The following is a 17,849-nucleotide window of genomic DNA, read 5'->3' as shown; positions in this document are numbered from 1 at the left end:
TTTATGAGGCAGGTCCTAGTGAAGCTAGGATTCGGACCAGATTTTGGGGCATGGGCGGAGCATGTATATACGAACCCGAGCGCTCAGGTGAGAGTCTGGGTCGAATCAGCAGACTGCCCTATCCAACGGGGAGATTAGACAGGGGTGCCCCCTTTCCATTTGCACTGGCTCTGGAGATCTTTGCCATGCCAGATTCGAACTGACCCAGACTTAAAGGGCTTCCGAGATGACGAAGGCAATCTAAGAGATGATATCCTGCGTTATGATAGCAACCCGGGCATGACACTCACAAGGACGTTCCAGTTAGTAAGAGACTAATGTCAAACATGCAGGGTACTATATCAATTGGGAGCAATCAAGTCTCTACCCAGTGGAAGGCCCCATAGACCCAAACGCAATACCAGAGCGTCGCCATATTACCAAAGAAGGCTTTAAATAGCTAGGTTTATATGTCCACGAACAATATCTCCACGAACACAAATGACTGCCTCACGCACAATATTAAGCATGTTCTAGCTTAATTCAGAGGAGACGTGATCGGATGGACTGTTCCATGGGACACTTGTACATACTTCAGAACATATACTGCAAGATTTCAGAAATGGTATTCAAGGCGAGCTACGCACTTTTGTATGGGATGGAGGACACGAGAGTGGCACTGCAAACATTTACAACGCAGTCAATATAATGGAGGTATAGCTCTGTCTGATATTCAAGCCCATTATCGGGCTACACACCTAATCAAGATTAATTAATAGAGCCATGCCCTGGGAAGGCTACAATTTCTAAACTCCTTTCTTTCTTCCCTACCTACATGGGGGAGCGGGAGTGAGAGGGTTACTCCCAGCAACACAAGAGGATGATGGAGGCCTGGAGAGGGGCGGAAAGGCAAATGGGTGGGGACAAAAAAAAAAAAAAAAAAAAACTAACCAAGTCTACACATGTGTGAAGACAAAATACTCTCAAAGCTGGCAAAAGTACAGGGTTTTAGAAACTGGGACACAGTAGGGATCACGATGCTAGGAGATATAATACTGAACTGGGACCTACTTACTTTTGCATACCTGCAAGCAGAATACAGTCTGTCAAACAGACAATACAAATATATACAGCTACAGCATGCTTGGAGAACACAAAACCCTGACCGTGCAGGCATCCTCGAATTCACGACACTGGAAGGGAGACCATTGCAGGAAGGTGTTGTCCAAGGCAGTGTTACAAGACAATGATAAGCATTACACCGAATAGGCTGATAACCCTTAAAAGCAGATTGGAGGTAACAGGCCCACTGGAGGATATTGACTGGGAAGCAGCACTGATGCACCCGAGAGAGGTTACAATTAAGCTCAGGCTACGACTGGTACAGTTTAAGATCCTGCATAGGGTCTACTATGACAGTGCGACTCAACACAATGGGCAGGGCAGAGACACCCGATTGTCTACGCTGTAAAACAGATAGTGGTTCCTACATACACACCCTTTGGAAATGCACATTGAAAAATAGATATTGTCACATAGAATACAAGAGCTGAATAATATACTAGAAACCCAGATCCTAAGTATATCCTCCTGGGTCCACCCACTGACATTGATGTACCCAGGTACAAACTCCTGTTAAGTAACTTGGGCCTTATAGCGGCAAAAAGGGTAATTGCGAAATACTGGGGAAGGGCAGACATGCCTACCATGACGGAATGGTGGGCCAACATGGATCTCTACATGGGGGCTGAAAAAACTACATCCGCTGCCAGAGGGTGTCCCCGGAAGTTTGAAAGGTTTGGCAGCCGTGGCTAAGACACTACAGCTTGGAAAAGGAGAAGGAGACAGATGAAAACCCACCACGCAAGATTCACAATAACTGGGCAACATAGTGCAGGCACTCAGAATACATGGAGTGCTGGAATCACCCCCAAAACTGATTGGGGCGGGGTGAAGGGGGAAAAAGGGAGAAGAGTAGGAAGAGCTACTATACGAGTAGCTTTGATTGTATAGGCGGCCATGACAATTGAATATGATGCTGTACCTGTCACACTATGCCCATATTCAAAATATATAGGAACAGGACAGTTCTTTACACTTCATGTCAGAGGACTAGAATCACTAATATAATAAGCCCAAAATAAATTCTCAAAATGGCTATGCAGGACTGCGTTGGAAGAGGGGTAGTCTTATACGGACAAAACCTACATTTTATCAAGAAAAGTAGGGGGTCGTCTTATACGCCAGAAAATATGGTACCTGTTGATGTTTTAGTGGTTTGTAAAATTAAAAATTACAATCAAAACATTAAAGATTTGTAGATTTTCTATTCTATACATCCCTCAAGGTTTGTAATTGTCCTATGTCTGTTCAAGTCAGACTGCAGGATGAACGCCTTATTCCCAGTATGTTTTTCATCTAATTGTTACTCTGTATGGCATGTTTGATGGAAGCACCACCAGTAATATTCCATTGCAGCGTGAACATCTGTATCTGGTTTTAACACCTCAGCCTGTACGGTTTAAAGGCTTAACTTCAATCCTCAAAGCTGGGTTATGAATTCTCTGCTGCTGAAATTCCTTACGTCTCTGGAGTAGTTGGTGTCCAAGTTCATTTCAGATGCAACTCCTAGTCTTCAGGTGATTCTGCCGTGTTCACCCTCACAGCAATTCCATTCTGGCAATACAAGACAGTCTACTTTCGATATCCTTCAACTTAGTTAAGCCACTACAAGGCCTGGTTGTGTCTGTCCCCATGCAAAGATGGTCATATAAAGGGATGGTCATATAAAGTGAAGTAGTGTGGCTCACTGGTTAGAGGCGGCAGACCCGAGAGCAGAGGACGGCCCGGGACCAGGGTTCGATTCCCGGCGCAGCAGGTTTCTGGACCAGGGTCAGCGGACTCTATAATTCTCTCGCCTCGGTGCCCACTCTGATCAGCGATCACTCGGCAACTCTGGGCATTAGCTTGCCTCATCTTCACTAACGGCCCCACCAGACTGCCGGGGATGCCTGGTCTCACCCTGGAGATACCCATTAAGGGACCATCTCTCAGGGAAGCCAGGAAGGGTTTCGCAGCGGTCAAAGTGCCTTGGGACCCTACGGGTAAGTAGTGCGCTATATAAATGCCAATACATTTACATTTACATTTGTTTTACAAAGTATTTATCCAATTCCCGTGCACACAAATATTTACAACATAATATATGAAGTGTCTGAGCAAAACAGAAAAGAATTCTTGGTTGAGGTCTTTCGTTCTTTAATACAGTTTGTACAGCGCAGCCAGCCGACAAGTGTTTCGTCAGGGAAACAGTTGTTTCCGGACTCTTCAGGGCTGTATGGAAGGGCCAAAGCATAAGGTAATCCCTCAACCGGTGATAATTCCAACTCGGTAGGGTACAGGCGAGGCTATGGATAAAAATGTGGTGGTGCTGTACGATTACAATCGTAAACTGTCCGGTGGATGAATAGAGAGGAGTGCTCGTAATGCCGGTGATAATTCCAACCCGGCACCACTGTGCTAGGTCACAATGAGTCTTTTGAGACCAGGTCGCTCTTGAAATTTTAAGAGAGTGTGCAATACGAGTCACGCCAGTAGACACGTAGGTCAGAGGTTCATGATGTTATATCAAAGCAGCAGCAGTAGACTAGGCGTTTGGACGAACACAAGTAGGTGTCTTAGAAACAATTTGAGGACAAGTTTCAGATATAGTTTTGCTCAAAGAGACTTCTTATAATTTGTTGTAAATATTTATGTGTGCACGGGAATTGGATAAAGGACTATGTTGTAGGATTTTTCTACACAAAATAAGGGGTTATGAGGTTTTCCCCTTCCCAATTAGCACCATGCCTGATGTTTAAATCACAAACACCAACATTATGCAGAGCGCCATTCTTCCTATAATACTAAAACCTTTTCCTACAGCATCAACCCATTGTTTTACAAAGTAAATGGACCACCATCTGACCTTTTATTGGACTTTAATCCCATAAGTAAGCACCCAATGAACAATGCCTTCAGATCATTCAACCAAAATTCCATAGCACCGTTTAGCACCCCCGACTACCCAGGTAAAAAAACAATTATTTTCTCCCGATTTTTTATAGACTTGAATACGACCAGAGTAACCACTTTTTCCAATAAGGTTGGAACAAAGATGGGACTGCTAGAACCCAGAGCACACATCACTGTAGCAGATCCTATACCCAAAACACAGATATCTGCATTGGACAGGTGTCTCCTAGAAGCCTCTTGAGCAAACAAATCCGCTAGCAGCCTTTGATGAAACAGGCATGCCTCAGTTAACATTGAATAAATCAAACATTCAGCTGAAACTGTTTTGCGAGGGGTGGCGTTTCAGATTTTAAAAACCTAGGTAATCCCAGGAGGGCAAGTTAACAAATCAGTAAAGTTTCAGAACTTCCTTTCTTGATATGCATTTTTTAAACTACCGCCCCTACCCAAATCAGGCCAAACAAAATTCTGTTTAGATCTTTACTACCCAAGCTACAAGCACCAAAGAGTAGACTCTTGGTTTCTGTGGATTTGTTGTGCAGGTTATGAACTTTATTGAAAACTTGGGCAGAGAGTTGACCAGAAGACTGATTAAACTCAAGCAGGCAAGACCAAGAGGGTTACGTTTAAAGTGATCTCTAGAAAGATAAAACAATGCGATTTGCATTTTGAGGTAATCTTTAATGCAGCTATATGGTCCCTCGTTTGCATGGGAGACATCCTGCAATGCATGCACAAGCTCAAACAGAATAGTCGGAACCATATAAGCAGCCAAGATGTAGAACGCTTGAACTTTGCAAACATAAAATGCTTGAGCTTTAATGGCGAGCATATATAAATACTGGAATTTGTTTCATTGGTACCACCAGACAAACAAATTTTAACTTAGTGCTATAGGACATCACTGCAAACTGGTTAAAAATGAGTAAATCCACTCATTACTAGTACGAATGCCAAAATTACATGTATAATCGGGCTGCGAACACCAAAAATTAAATCCGGTTATGTCTCACTAATAGCTTTTAGACACAAGTCCTTTGGCTTTAGAAACAACTAAATACAACCCAAAATGATCAAAGGATTATAGAGACTTCATGCTAGACCTCATAATAGGTTTCTCGCCAGGCTATGAACATTGACACAATATGACCTTTAAATCTAGTCACCATTGGATGGTGGTCATATTTAAGAGGAGTAGATATCTGAAAGGATGCAAACCACAGGAGCTTGACCTCAATGCAGCAATGTTTGACCAATGTGAAGCTAGAGAACCAGATTCCAAATATCAACAAGGATTTGGAGAGAACACAGTAAATTTACCACCCATAATTATAGAGTCACTCAATTATGCTATACTCTACAGAAATGTAGCTAAGCCTTGAGTAGGTTTGTGCGCGTATCTCTGGTGTACTTACACTTGTATCCTTGCCTTTGTTCTTGTACTTCTTCTGGCGCTCCTCGGTTTCGTTTGTGGTCGGCATCTTAAAGCTTTAACGAAGCAAAACTCAATTTCCAGCCTTGTTTTAAATGTAGCAGGGAGCTGTAAATCAATAAGTGGTAAACTTACTACAGTGAAAAACAGAGGAGTGTGATTTAAAGTAAGTGCAACTACAAAGGTAGCAAACGTCTTTTGCAAGACAGACTAGACCACTGGAGTATCAGCAGGAGATAATGCCACCCACCTCAAAGCTTTACTTATGAATTAAATTACTGAATATTGTTTTAACCCCTTCGATGCTTGTGACCGAACGGTTCCATCACGAGCGCCGGTTGGGCTGTGCTTATGACGGAACTGTTCCGTCACGGCCACACCTGTTTCTTAGAACCTTCAGCACAGTGCGAGAATTCGCACCGGGCTGAAGGTGTTAAACATTCATACCAGAGATATAGCCATCAAGATGTAAACTGGGGTTTGTCGAGACCGCCTATTGCCCCCTCGTTATTCTTACAAATTCCAGTCCTTGCCGATGTGAGGGGGCTCAAGTTGACAGTTTGATACAACACGGGTGGGATACAAGTCAATTTGCTTATGTAAACCCAGTCACTCCCCATAAGGAATTTCTTCCTTCCCCTTTAGTTTTACAAACCTCTTCCCAAGTCCAGGTAAATGGAGTTTAAAATGTGGTTCAGGTAACTGGAGTTTAAAATGTGGTTCATTTAAATTGAGCCAACTGGACCTACATCCCTGTTCAAAATGATATTTAAGAACAATTTTCTGTTGGCATGGAGTCATCTTGTCATACGATACATTCGTAACCAAATCCATTCACCACTCCCAACCAAGAACATAGCCCAGTTACCTACACACCTTTGTCTCCCTATAAATACTCTTACTCAACCAGTCACAAAAATGTAAACAAAAGGCCCACTGAATTTCCAAGATCAGCCATCAGAAGAATAGCTGCTGTGAACCCCTCCACATGTAAATCAAAAAATAAATTATATACCCACAAATACCCACTGCCTGACAAGTACTGAGGGCCCCAAAGGGACAACCTGCTGCCCCAAAAGTTTAACCCCAAAGAAAGCTCCATGAAATGCTCTTCATTCACAAATACTCCAAGAGAAACTGCTCACTCCCAGTGAGGATTGAGACTCACTCCCCAGAGGCTCCCCTGTGAAATGTAGAACTAAAGTTTCCCCAGTCCATGTGCAACTCACCCAGACCAAGCTTTATGCTATTGCTTCTCTAGGCACCTGCTAAGCAGAGATGCTCCTCTTGTGATAAGAGTCCTCCAGCCAACCTGGACAGACATCACAAGCAGCAACGAAATCCCCACCCCGATCGGCTGAAGCCCTTGTGGGAACAGTGCAGACAACTCCAAGGTCTTTGAGTAGTAACCATTTTAGTAAAACAGCCCAAGCCTCTTACTTAACCTGCTTCCTTAAGCATAGGTGCTCCATCCACTACAATCAGTTTCCTACGTTAAAATGCTGGACTCCACCCAAATAGAAGACACCGGGGACCTGCAACCACCTGGTGGGAGAGATGTAAGCCCACTCCCAGAAAGCCACCAATCAAAACTAAGCTTAAAAACTTAAACCAGTGATCTCCCCACCCAAATAAAGTATGCACTAACCTTCAACAGACAAAATAAAATCTATTCATTTACACAGAGTTAACACAATAGTTAAGGGTCGGGAAGCCCTGGTCAACCACAACCCCCCTCCCTTTGCCAGGATTCCATAAAGGAGGACACCCCAGTTCACTTTATGCACTCATGGGACAGTATAACGTCCAGGCCAACAGTAGCTCAGTGCATTGTGGGAGCTGTAGTCTTGGTTCATTTTAAATTAATCCAATTGGCTTGGTAACAATTTTATGCAAAATCAAAGTTCAGGAATGGAAGAGTTGTGTCCAAGTGACATTCATTGGCTGGCTTAGATATCGCCTATCAAATCCATTCATCATCTCCCACAAAAAAAAGCGCCAGTTAACTGTACACTGTTTTCCCATAAATAGAACACTTTCATAGAAGGTCACCCCTTCGCATCATTCCAAACATGTAACAAACAATGCTAAAGGGGTTTCCAAGTAAATTTGCCAATCCGAGTCCAAGCTAAAAACTGCTGTTGTCCCTATTAAAAAATGTAGTTTATTAACAAAATAACCACTAGCCGCCTACCAAGTAACATCTCAAGGGGACTGCCCACTTGAGGTTTGACCCCAAGGAGTCCACATGAAAAATGTTCTCCATGCACTACCACTACCCTCCAGAAAACGCATCACCACTATAGTGCCACTCAAGAACCTCCCCATAGGAAAGGCAAAGCTCTCAACCTACAGCGGTCCTTGTGTAACTAATTAAGCCACACCAGCTATTGGTTTGCATTTTGGGATTTGTGGTCTGTCACATTGTAGAATCAGAACTGCAAGTCCCAGAATGCAAGGCAAAAACCTCTGAACTAGGTTCACCTCAAGCACATTGGAAAGCCAATGCACCGCTAGCTCCAAGGACCGCACTATGTAGCAAACCTGGGGATTAATTAACCCCCAGACAATTCTGCATAATAGAAAGCATGGAAAGGTGTTTCTGGCTCCTTAGACTAGGATTGGAGAGACTGGTCTGCAAGAAGCTCCTAAGCACGAACTCTTGTAATGGAAAGAAGGGGGGGGGGGGGGAAGAGAGTTGGAAGGGAGGAAAGAGATTGTAGAGATGGCTGGAGAGGAGAATAGAGGTATGGATGAGGAGAAGGGCGAGTGCAGAGAAGGATAGACAGGAACACCGAGATGGATGAGGAGTGAAGAAACAGATGGATGTTGACTGATAAGTATAACAAAAACACACAAAAAAAGAAAAGATAGTGATCATGGAATGAATACAGGTAAGATGAATGGAGAAGGAAAGATGACGGGTGAAATAGAAAGAAAAGGATGGACAGAAAAATTACAGAAACAATTGACAAAAGAAAATAGAACAGACTAGAAGAAGAATGGCAAAAACAAGGAAAGGTAAAGAATTTCAAAAATCCATAAGGAAAAGCAGCCTCCTGAGAAACTGCCGGTTCGCCTGCCTCCCCGGCTTCCTAGGGCCATTTGTGGGATGGGTGAAAGTGGGGGTAATTTTTTTTTCTGGCCACACCCTTGAACACAACACCCAGAAGGGCGCGCCTTAACAGAAGGTAATCATGTGTATCTCCAGGAAAACATTGCACAAACATATAAACACCCTCCCATGACGCAAAATCACCGGACATCTCATGAAAAAGGCCTCCCGACCCCTCTGTCCATCTAACACATCCGAATCATCTATACGGAGCATTAAACACCCAACCAAAGAACAAACACATACACTCAGAGCTCGCTAATAAAACAGGTCAAATAGTGGCCACAAACAAGAAGGGGGGCGAGCTAGACGCAGAAACAAACACCTTTAAAATCAAACCCACACAATCACGCTTCGCCGTCTGCAGCGCCTGTGCTTCTAACGGCCCTTCAAGCACACCAGCCCGGGAACACCTGACAAACGAACAATTGACGACTTTTTCCCCCATACGTTTATATGTCGTGAAGAGGCGGGGCTACACGTCTCACTGCTACGTGACAGCCAATGGGAGGCCAGAGTGTGGCCTATGGGGCAATGGCTTCCACTCATACTTGTCCGCACAGAAATGAAGCATCAGTTCTCAGCTTTAAGTGGCCCAGCCCTGCACACTGATCACATTTGGGTACCAAATACTGTGGTCTCCTGTGATGCGAAGGCTCTGAATGCAATAGATTTGTTATTTTAAAAGTATTTTAGCTTTTTCGTCGGTTTCACCACATGACCCAATGGATGGGCTTCATGCCACTTTGACGCCATGTTTCCAGACGTTCTTTGGCTTGTATTATCATCTCGAAGTTGTTGTCTTGTGTTTCCTTTATTTTGAACCAGCTGGGCTAAAAGTACAAGGCAACCATAGTATTTAAACGGTTAAACTGCTAAATGACCCCAGTAGCCGTGGTATTTATATAGTTAAGCCTAAAGGACCGCATTTCATCCGTGACACCTTGAGCCACTCCTGGGTTTTCACTCAACGTCAGATTGCATGCTAAGTTTTCTAAATCTACCCTTATGGTGATGTAAACTGAACTACACCCCCAGTATGCAAAATACTGGTGGCTACAAAGCTAGGACTGGGTTGAGAGGTCACACATGACATGAGGCCACAGGGTAGCTTGCCCTGGCTTTCTTTGATTGGTGGATGGAAGGTCGTGGGACAGGGATGTATGTAGGTGAACGCCTATGGCAGGTGTAAGGACGTGTGTAAAAGCACAGCTGGCAGGTTTCCCTGGTCCATACATGGATAGGTAGGCCAGTCCTGGTATTTCTTAGAACTCTGGGATTTGTAGTCCTGGTGTTAAACTGGGCGCACTACGACTACAAGTTCCTGAAGAAAAAAAAAAACCTCAACTAACTCCAAAATCTAAGAGCGGCATTCAAAGGGCCCTCTTTCATTCGGCCAGATCACACACTTGTTGGAATTTGCAGGTGCACGCGAGTAAAATGAAAGTAAAACTACTCATTCATGGACCTAAATCCTTGCTGTGGCTCAATAGAAAACAAAACACAATATTGTTATTTGTGGGACTCCTCTAAACTGGGATCAAACTATATGCACGAAGACTACAACTCCCAGAATGCACGATGTTGTATGATGAAAACCAAGTGTGGACTACTCTGTCCAAGGTGGCATGACGTCATCCGGTAACATTACTAACATGTGATTTGTTAAGGGGAAATTGTCTCAACCCAATGCTATTTGTGGAGAATGTATAAAACAGACTCCTACGAACTTTTTTTAACTGTTTGTTAAAGATAATTGTTCTTTTGTTTAGATTTTATTCAGAATTAATTTTTACATTTGGGAAGTCGATTCCATTTTACGTGCCAACCTTTCCCTTTTTAGACTTGACTTACTAGCACTGGCCTCAGTCATGGAAAATGTGGGGGTTCGTCTTTGGGTTGGACTTGGATTGCAAATGGTAGAGAGAGGAATTCGAGACTCATGACTCAGAAATGTGGTTTAGGTTTTTCCGATATATAATTTTTTTGTGTTCTCATTGGTGGCCCACTGGCACTGCGATGCGCACATTAATGTCTGCATCAGAGGACTTACAGCTAAGCATTTGTTATCGTAGCTGTACTATTCACACCTGAGACTGCATGCCACTGGTAGCATCCTCATTTTTATTAAAGAATGGATCTGTGTTTATCCCCCTCCTCCTTGCATTACAGTGATTTTTGCAGGGAACTATTTTTTGAAGAAAAATAAGCATGCGGATATCTAGGCAGAGGAAAACAGAAAACATGCAAAAGAACGTGTGTGGCAGGTGCAAAGTTTTTTAATCTTATTCCTCACTGACAAACATGAGAGTTAAGACACAAACATAGTGCTCCATAAACGTCAAATATATGCTCACTTTTTAAAAAGTCAAAAGAATGTGTGCAGAACTTCTTTTATTTTTTTAAAATGTATTTTGTCAAGAGATGTTGAAAAACATATTGTTTATTTGAAAGCAGAAATACGGAATTTAATACACATTTTGATAGTTTGACTTCACACACTGGGCCCCATGCCTTTTGGTCCTGCACTTTCATGTGGAAAATCTGTGCATTTCAGCACTTGTGGTCTTGTTTGCTTCCATTTTTCTAATCCAAAATCATTGATTTCGTATCGAAAGGTCCACAAATGGATACACAGTTTTTGGTGTAGATGGCGGGTGCAGAAAAGCTAAAGGTTTCCTTTGTTGCTATTAAAGAAACAGAGTGACTGAACTGCAGTGCTACCTAGATATGATTTTAGTAAGAGGCAATGGATGGACTAGTGATGGAGAAAGGACTACATTGTTCCTGAAATGTCGACATTCCAAAGAGGGCAGGTACTCAACAGCACTCTAGTGTGTGAGAAAATAATCGAAGGGCCAAAGGTTTTTTAGGTCGAGCAATTTATTGCTCGAAACCTATTACATGTGACCAAACTCTCTTGAACAAGCCGGATTTCTTACAATGCATGTTGTGTACTGGAGCGTAAAAGCTTCCCCAGGTGCGCGCTTGGCCTCACTCACACCCCATACGCCTGCTCCCCCTCCCCCACCCCCCACGCCTCGCACCAGACTCCCCACCGCTCGCCATATGCTCGTTCCCTCCACTGGCAGCCTGCGGCCACTGATCACAGTAAAGGATTTGATCTATCTCACACCCCTCTCCCACTCCCTCCTCCCACTTGCTCCTACTGACCATGTAAAGGGGACGACACTGGAACAATGGCTGCCTCGCCAGGATTGGCCTTCTGTCGACCCCTTCTTACATCCTCCAGACATGGCTTAGGCAGCTTCTTCCTGCAGTTTGTTCTTTGGGTGAGGGTATTCCTGGGTGTGGCAGAGCTGCATGCAGTGTAGGTCCATGCACACCACAACTTCACCTTGCTTTGTTGTATTTTTGCATTGTTAATGTTCACATTTGTTCGCAATTCGCCAAGTGCCTTTCGTTTCTGTCTCACTCTCTCCTAACCCCTTCACTGTCTTGGCCTCTCCACTCTTCCTCTATTTCTGTCTCACTCTTTCCTGCCCCTTCACTGTCTTAGCCTCTCCACTCTTCCTCTATTTCTGTCTCACTCTCTACGCCCCTTCACTGTCTTGGCCTCTCCACTCTTCCTCTGTTTCTGTCTCACTCTCTCCTGCCCCTTCCCTGTCTTGGCCCCTCCACTCTTCCTTTGTTTCCGTCTCACTCTCTCCTGCCCCTTCACTGTCTTGGCCTCTCCACTCTTCCTCTATTTCTGTCTCACTCTCTCCTGCCCCTTCCCTGTCTTGGCCTCTCCACTCTTCCTCTGTTTCCGAGTGTTTGATTGATTAAGATGCTCCGTCCATCACCACCCTTTTTTGTACCGCTTTTGGCCGCCATAAGTGTGGCAGGGTATGCTCAGACGTGAGTCCCTTGCTCACTTTACCACTGGATTCAAGCAAGCCGGGCTGAAGACGGCTGGAATGCCGAAAACCGGTCCTCGGAAGCTTGTTTCAGGTCCAGGGAAGACATGGCTTGGCAGTTCGGGCTGGACTGTTCCCATGAGGCACAGGGTCAGACTGATTTGCATATAGCCATGTCTGAACTGGGGTGGCAGAGTGGGCTAAAGAACGGTGATGGATTAAGCCCAGATCTTTTGACTGGTTGTGAGTGTTTGATTGATTCAGATGCTCCGTCCATCACCACCCCCTTTTGTACCGTTTTTGGCCGCCATAAGTGTGGCAGGGTATGCTCAGACGTGAGTCCCCTGCTCACTTTGACACTAGATTCAAGCAAGCCGGGCTGAAGACGGCTGGAATGCCAAAAAACGGTCCTCGGAAGCTGGTTTCCAGTCCAGGGAAGACATGGCTTGGCAGTTCGGGCTGGACTGTTCCCATGAGGCACAGGGTCAGACTGACTTGCATATAGTCATGTCTGAACTGGGGTGGCTGAGAGAGCTAAAGAACGGTGATGGATTAAACCCAGATCTTTTGACTGGGTGTGAGTGTTTGATTGATTCAGATGCTCCGTCCATCACCACCCCCTTTTGTACCGCTTTTGGCCTCTCCACTCTTCCTCTATTTCTGTCTCACTCTCTCCTGCCCCTTCCCTGTCTTGGCCTCTCCACTCTTCCTTTGTGTCCGTCTCACTCTCTCCTGCCCCTTCACTGTCTTGGCCTCTCCACTCTTTCTCTATTTCTGTCTCACTCTCTCCTGCCCCTTCCGTGTCTGGGCCTCTCCACTCTTCCTCTGTTTCCGTCTCACTCTCTCCTGCCCCTTCACTGTCTTGGCCTCTCCACTCTTCCTCTATTTCTGTTTCACTCTCTCCTGCCCCTTCACTGTCTTGGCCTCTCCACTCTTCCTCAGTTTCCGCCTCACTCTCTCCTGCCCCTTCACTGTTTTGGCCTCTCCACTCTTCCTCAGTTTCCACCTCACTCTCTCCTGCCCCTTCACTGTCTTGGCCTCTCCACTCTTCCTCTATTTCTGTCTCACTCTCTCCTGCCCCTTCACTGCCATGGCCTCTCCACTCTTCCTCTATTTCTGTCTCACTCTCTCCTGCCCCTTCACTGTCTTGCCTCTCCACTCTTCCTCTATTTCTGTCTCACTCTCTCCTGACCCTTCACTGTCTTGGCCTCTCCACTCTTCCTCAGTTTCCGTCTCACTCTCTCCTACTCCTTCACTGTCTTGCTTCTGTTTATTGTATTTGCACAAATATAATAATTTGGTCTATTCCTGTTCAATATTCAGGCATTTTTGTTTATTAGGTGTTTGTGTTTTTGATGGGTTTATTTATAGGCGCTATCTATCTATCTATCTATCTATCTATCTATCTATCTATCTATCACCCTCACTCTATCTATCGCCCTCACTCTATCTATCTATCGCCCTCACTCTATCTATCTATCGCCCTCACTCTATCGCCCTCACTCTATCTACCTATCGCACTCACTCTATCTATCGCACTCACTCTATCACACTCACTCAGTACCACCACTCAGGGGCACCACAGCATCAATCTGTGCAACCCTTCAACAACAACTGGTTCAAACGTGTTCTCTCAATGTCTCAAACTTTATTACAAATGTCACAAAAAGATGTTAATATGTCACTTCTGTTCTTGGATTTTCGTCACAATAAAATACACTTAACACAATCTTCACAAAAGTTATTTACAAAAGTTTAAGCTATTGCTTTTATAAATTACAATAACTTTTATTTAAGTATTAATAATTAAAAAAAAATAAAAGCCATTTTTATTTGTAATAGCAACACATTGAAGTCACGTAAATACAACACATATTGTTTATGTTTATGTTTATGTTTGCAGATTTCTAGAGCGCATGGCTGCCCGTGAGCGTCCCAGCGCTAATGATAGAGTAGGTAGGAACAGGTGAGTGGATTTTAAGGGAACAGCCAGGTCTTCAGAAGCCTGCGAAAGGAAAGAAGATTGGGCTGGGACCGGATGTCCAGTGGAAGTGCATTCCAAAGTCTGGAGGCGTTGTACGAAAACAGGCGTCCTCCTGATTGGGCCCTCTTGATCCTGGGTGTTGTCGTCAGGTGAAGATGTGTGGAGCGAAGGGTTCTACTAGTTTTGTGTGGGTGATAAAGTCTTTTAGGATAGGAGGGGCTTTGCCATACAGGATTTTATGGGTGATACACAAGGCCTTGAAGTGTATCCTTTCGAGTATTGGCAACCAGTGCAGTGACCTGAGGGCCGGCTTCACTGAACAGCGGTTGTTGGTGCCCGCAAGAATCCGCGCAGCAGTATTTTGTACAACCTGCAATTTGGCTGTCACTTTCTTTGGGGCGCCAAGATAAAGTGCATTTCCGTAGTCCAGTCTGGACAGTATAAGGCCCTGAATCAGGAGCTTTCTGGACTGTGAAGGCAACAGCGGGAGAATTTTTCGCGCAGTGCGAAGGAGGCCTAAGCAGGCCCAGGCTGTTTTCCTGGCTTGAGTATTAAGTGTTAGACCTTGATCCAGCCAGATCCCAAGGCTTTTGATGCCGGTCTTTGGGGTTGGAGGTGGGCCCATACATGGAGGCCACAGTGTCTCAGGACGGAAATGTGACTGATTGCCCATAACCAGGATCTCCGTCTTATCGCTGTTGAGCTTAAGATTGGACCTGCCCATCCAACTGGCTATATCCCTCAGACAGGAGTTCAGATCGGTGGAGGGATGTTCCTGTTGGCTTAATGATACCACAAGCTGGGTATCATCAGCATATGTCAGGAGCTTGATACCGTAGGGGGTGACGATTTTTCAAGTGGGGACATGTACACATTAAAAAGTGTAGGGCTCAGGGAAGAGCCCTGGGGGACGCCACAAAGAAGTGGGGTTGTGTTGGAACTAAAATTGCCCTCGGCTACCTAAAATGACCGATTGTACAGGAAGGACTTAAGCCATGATAAAGCAAGTCCTGAAATGCCCAAATCTCTCAATTGCTGAAGCAGAGTAAGATGATTGACGGTGTCTAAGGCTGCGCTCAGGTCCAGAAGGATCACTGTCACTGATCCCCCTGCGTCAATGATCTTCCTAGCCTCTTCAACCACCGCCATCATTGCAGTCTCCGTACCCTGGCCAGGTCGGAATCCCGTTTGTGAAGGTTTAAGTAGGTCGCTTGCTTCTAGGTAGTCCGATAGTTGACGATTGAAGAATTTCTCTGCCATTTTGCTAATACCTGGCAGAAGAGAGATAGGCCGAAAATTATTCAGCTCCGTGGGGTCAAGATTGGTTTTTTTTAGGAGGGCCTTGACTACTGCCATCTTCCAACTCGGGGGTACGATCCCCTGTGACAGAGAGATGGTAATCAGGTTTGCTATGGGGGCCAGAATATAAGGTGCAACTAATTTTAAAATATGTAGTGGGGCTAGGTCAAGCGGGGGGCCGCTTTTGATTGACTGAAAGATAGGAGAAAGGGTTTCGGTTGTGATGGGACCAAACCTATCTAATCTATGCTCAGCTTGCTGTGTTACTAATGAGGGAGGCTCCAATGGATCAGTCGGGCTATCAAAGGGAAGATGCTTCAACATTTTTTGGATCTTCTGGTCGAAGAACTCGGCAAGCTCATTACAACGATTGACCGAGGGGGCTATCGGACAAGGGGGGTCGGGGACTTTTAAAAGTTTTTTCACTATTTGAAAGGATTCTCTTGATGAATTTGTAGAGGATGTAATTTTTTTCTGGGAAGAAGGCAGCTTGCGCCTGTTTCAATGCCTTTTTATAGTTTAATATTGTAAGTTTATAGTCCTGTTTCCTACCGGGGTCATAATCCTTCCTCCGTGCCCTTTCGGCCTTCTTGCAAAGATTTTTTAGGAGACGAACCTACTTAGTGAACTAAGGCGCGGTGGCTTTTTCGCGAGAATTGGGGGTGAGTTTTTTTGGGAGGACTGCGTCCAAGGAGTTTTCAATCCATGTAGTGAACATGGTATCCGCTTCAGTGGGGCCTGCTCCGAATGTAGGAGGGGAAGATTCCAGAGTATGCTTCCAGTTATCTGTGTTCAGTTTTGACCATGGGCGTATGCGCATCGCATTACAAATGCTATAGGTTTCACATTTGCCAAAGTTATAACTATTGGCATTGTAAACGACAAAGCTATTAATTTAGCTATTTTCAAAACCAACACAGAAATAAAAAAATTGTCATTTACAATACCAATAGCTCAAAATGTCCTAATGCGAGATCTATTGCATTGCAAATGCTTGTCTTATGAGGATTCCACTGGTGCTGCTGAATGCCAGGGTTGCCGGATACCAAGGCAGCCTCATCTTGATTCCACCTGCTGGCCCTTTCTTCCACCACCTTACACTTCCTGTCTCTTTATCTCACTGTTACAGGTTCTTTTTCACCCCCATTTCTGCTTTTGAAACTGTTTTCCTATTTTTCACGTTCACCTTCATTCTTTCTTGTTATGTTAGGAGTATTGCATAGGTCACAATTCACCCAGGAGGGTATCCTGGCGCTGAAGCAGGAGCTTTCATTGGCCGAGGCAGGGCTGTATCTTGTTGAAGAGCAAGGTCTTCATGTCCTAGTGGAAGTAAAGAACTGAGGAGGGGGCTCTGAGGTCCATGTGCAGGTCATTCCAGGATTTCGATCAATGTAAGAAAAGGCAAAGTTATTGGATGTGGTTCTCCATATGTGGGGTGTGAGTGCGAGTAGGAGTCCATCTAGTCACCAGATGGAATCCAAAAATGAGGTGGCTTTGGTGAAGATTACTACTTTTGTCTTATCTGTGTTTAGCTGGCGGCTGTTGGTTTTCATCCATCTGCCGGCTTTGGTCATGCAGTTGGAGAAATAGGTGCAGGTGTTTGGCGTCTTATTGGAGAGAGAGTATGAGCTGGGTGTCATCAGCATAGAATATGATGTTGATCCTGTAGGTGCGGAGGATGCTAGCAATTGGGTTCATGTGGGCGTTGAACAGAATGGGGTTGAGTAAGGTTCCTTGTGGAACTCCACAGATGAGGTTCATCTGCCAGGAAGCAGCAAATTTAACGAGGTGCACGTCCTTGGATGCCATCTTTGTGCAGTCGTTGGATAAGGATGGGTGGGAGATGGTGTTGAAGGCTGTGGAAACGTCCAGTAAGCTGAGGGATGTAATGTCACTGCAGTCCATGATCCTCCAGATGTCCTCCATGGTGGTGATGATGGTGGTCTCTCTACTGTGGTTGGGCTTGAATCCGGACTGAGAGGTGTTGAAGAAGTGGTTGTTGTTGCAGTGGGTTTCTAGGTATTTATCAACCTTTCCATGACTTTTGCCGGGTAGCGTAAAAGGGAGATAGGTAGGTATTTGGCTAGCGTCATTGGCCTGCTGAGGGTTTCTTGATAAGGGGAGGCACTATGGCTGGTTTCCAGGCATCGGAATAGGTGGCTGGGA

At 44.9% G+C, this 17,849-nt stretch overlaps 1 protein-coding gene across 2 annotated transcripts in view; it reads right to left on the bottom strand.

The window, feature by feature from the left end:
• LOC147684791 (importin subunit alpha-5-like) overlaps window positions 1–17,849 on the bottom strand; it is an 86,737-nt gene that overhangs the window by 20,227 nt on the left and 48,661 nt on the right. The window contains exons 1-2 of one of the 2 annotated variants that reach the window (XM_086940651.1): window positions 8,884–8,966; window positions 5,409–5,533 (exon numbers count right to left, since the gene is read on the bottom strand). In XM_086940651.1, the coding sequence (XP_086796777.1) occupies window positions 5,409–5,474 (66 nt within the window). In that variant the 5' untranslated portion in view covers window positions 5,475–5,533; window positions 8,884–8,966. Of the gene's footprint in view, window positions 1–5,408; window positions 5,534–8,883; window positions 8,967–17,849 lie in introns of those variants that run through there. The other variant, XM_086940652.1, reaches the window with a different exon arrangement.

The sequence above is a fragment of the Lissotriton vulgaris genome, chromosome 10 (assembly GCF_964263255.1).
Source record: "Lissotriton vulgaris chromosome 10, aLisVul1.2, whole genome shotgun sequence".
Lineage (NCBI taxonomy): Eukaryota > Metazoa > Chordata > Amphibia > Caudata > Salamandridae > Lissotriton > Lissotriton vulgaris.
This window is presented reverse-complemented; position numbering and strand designations above follow the sequence as displayed.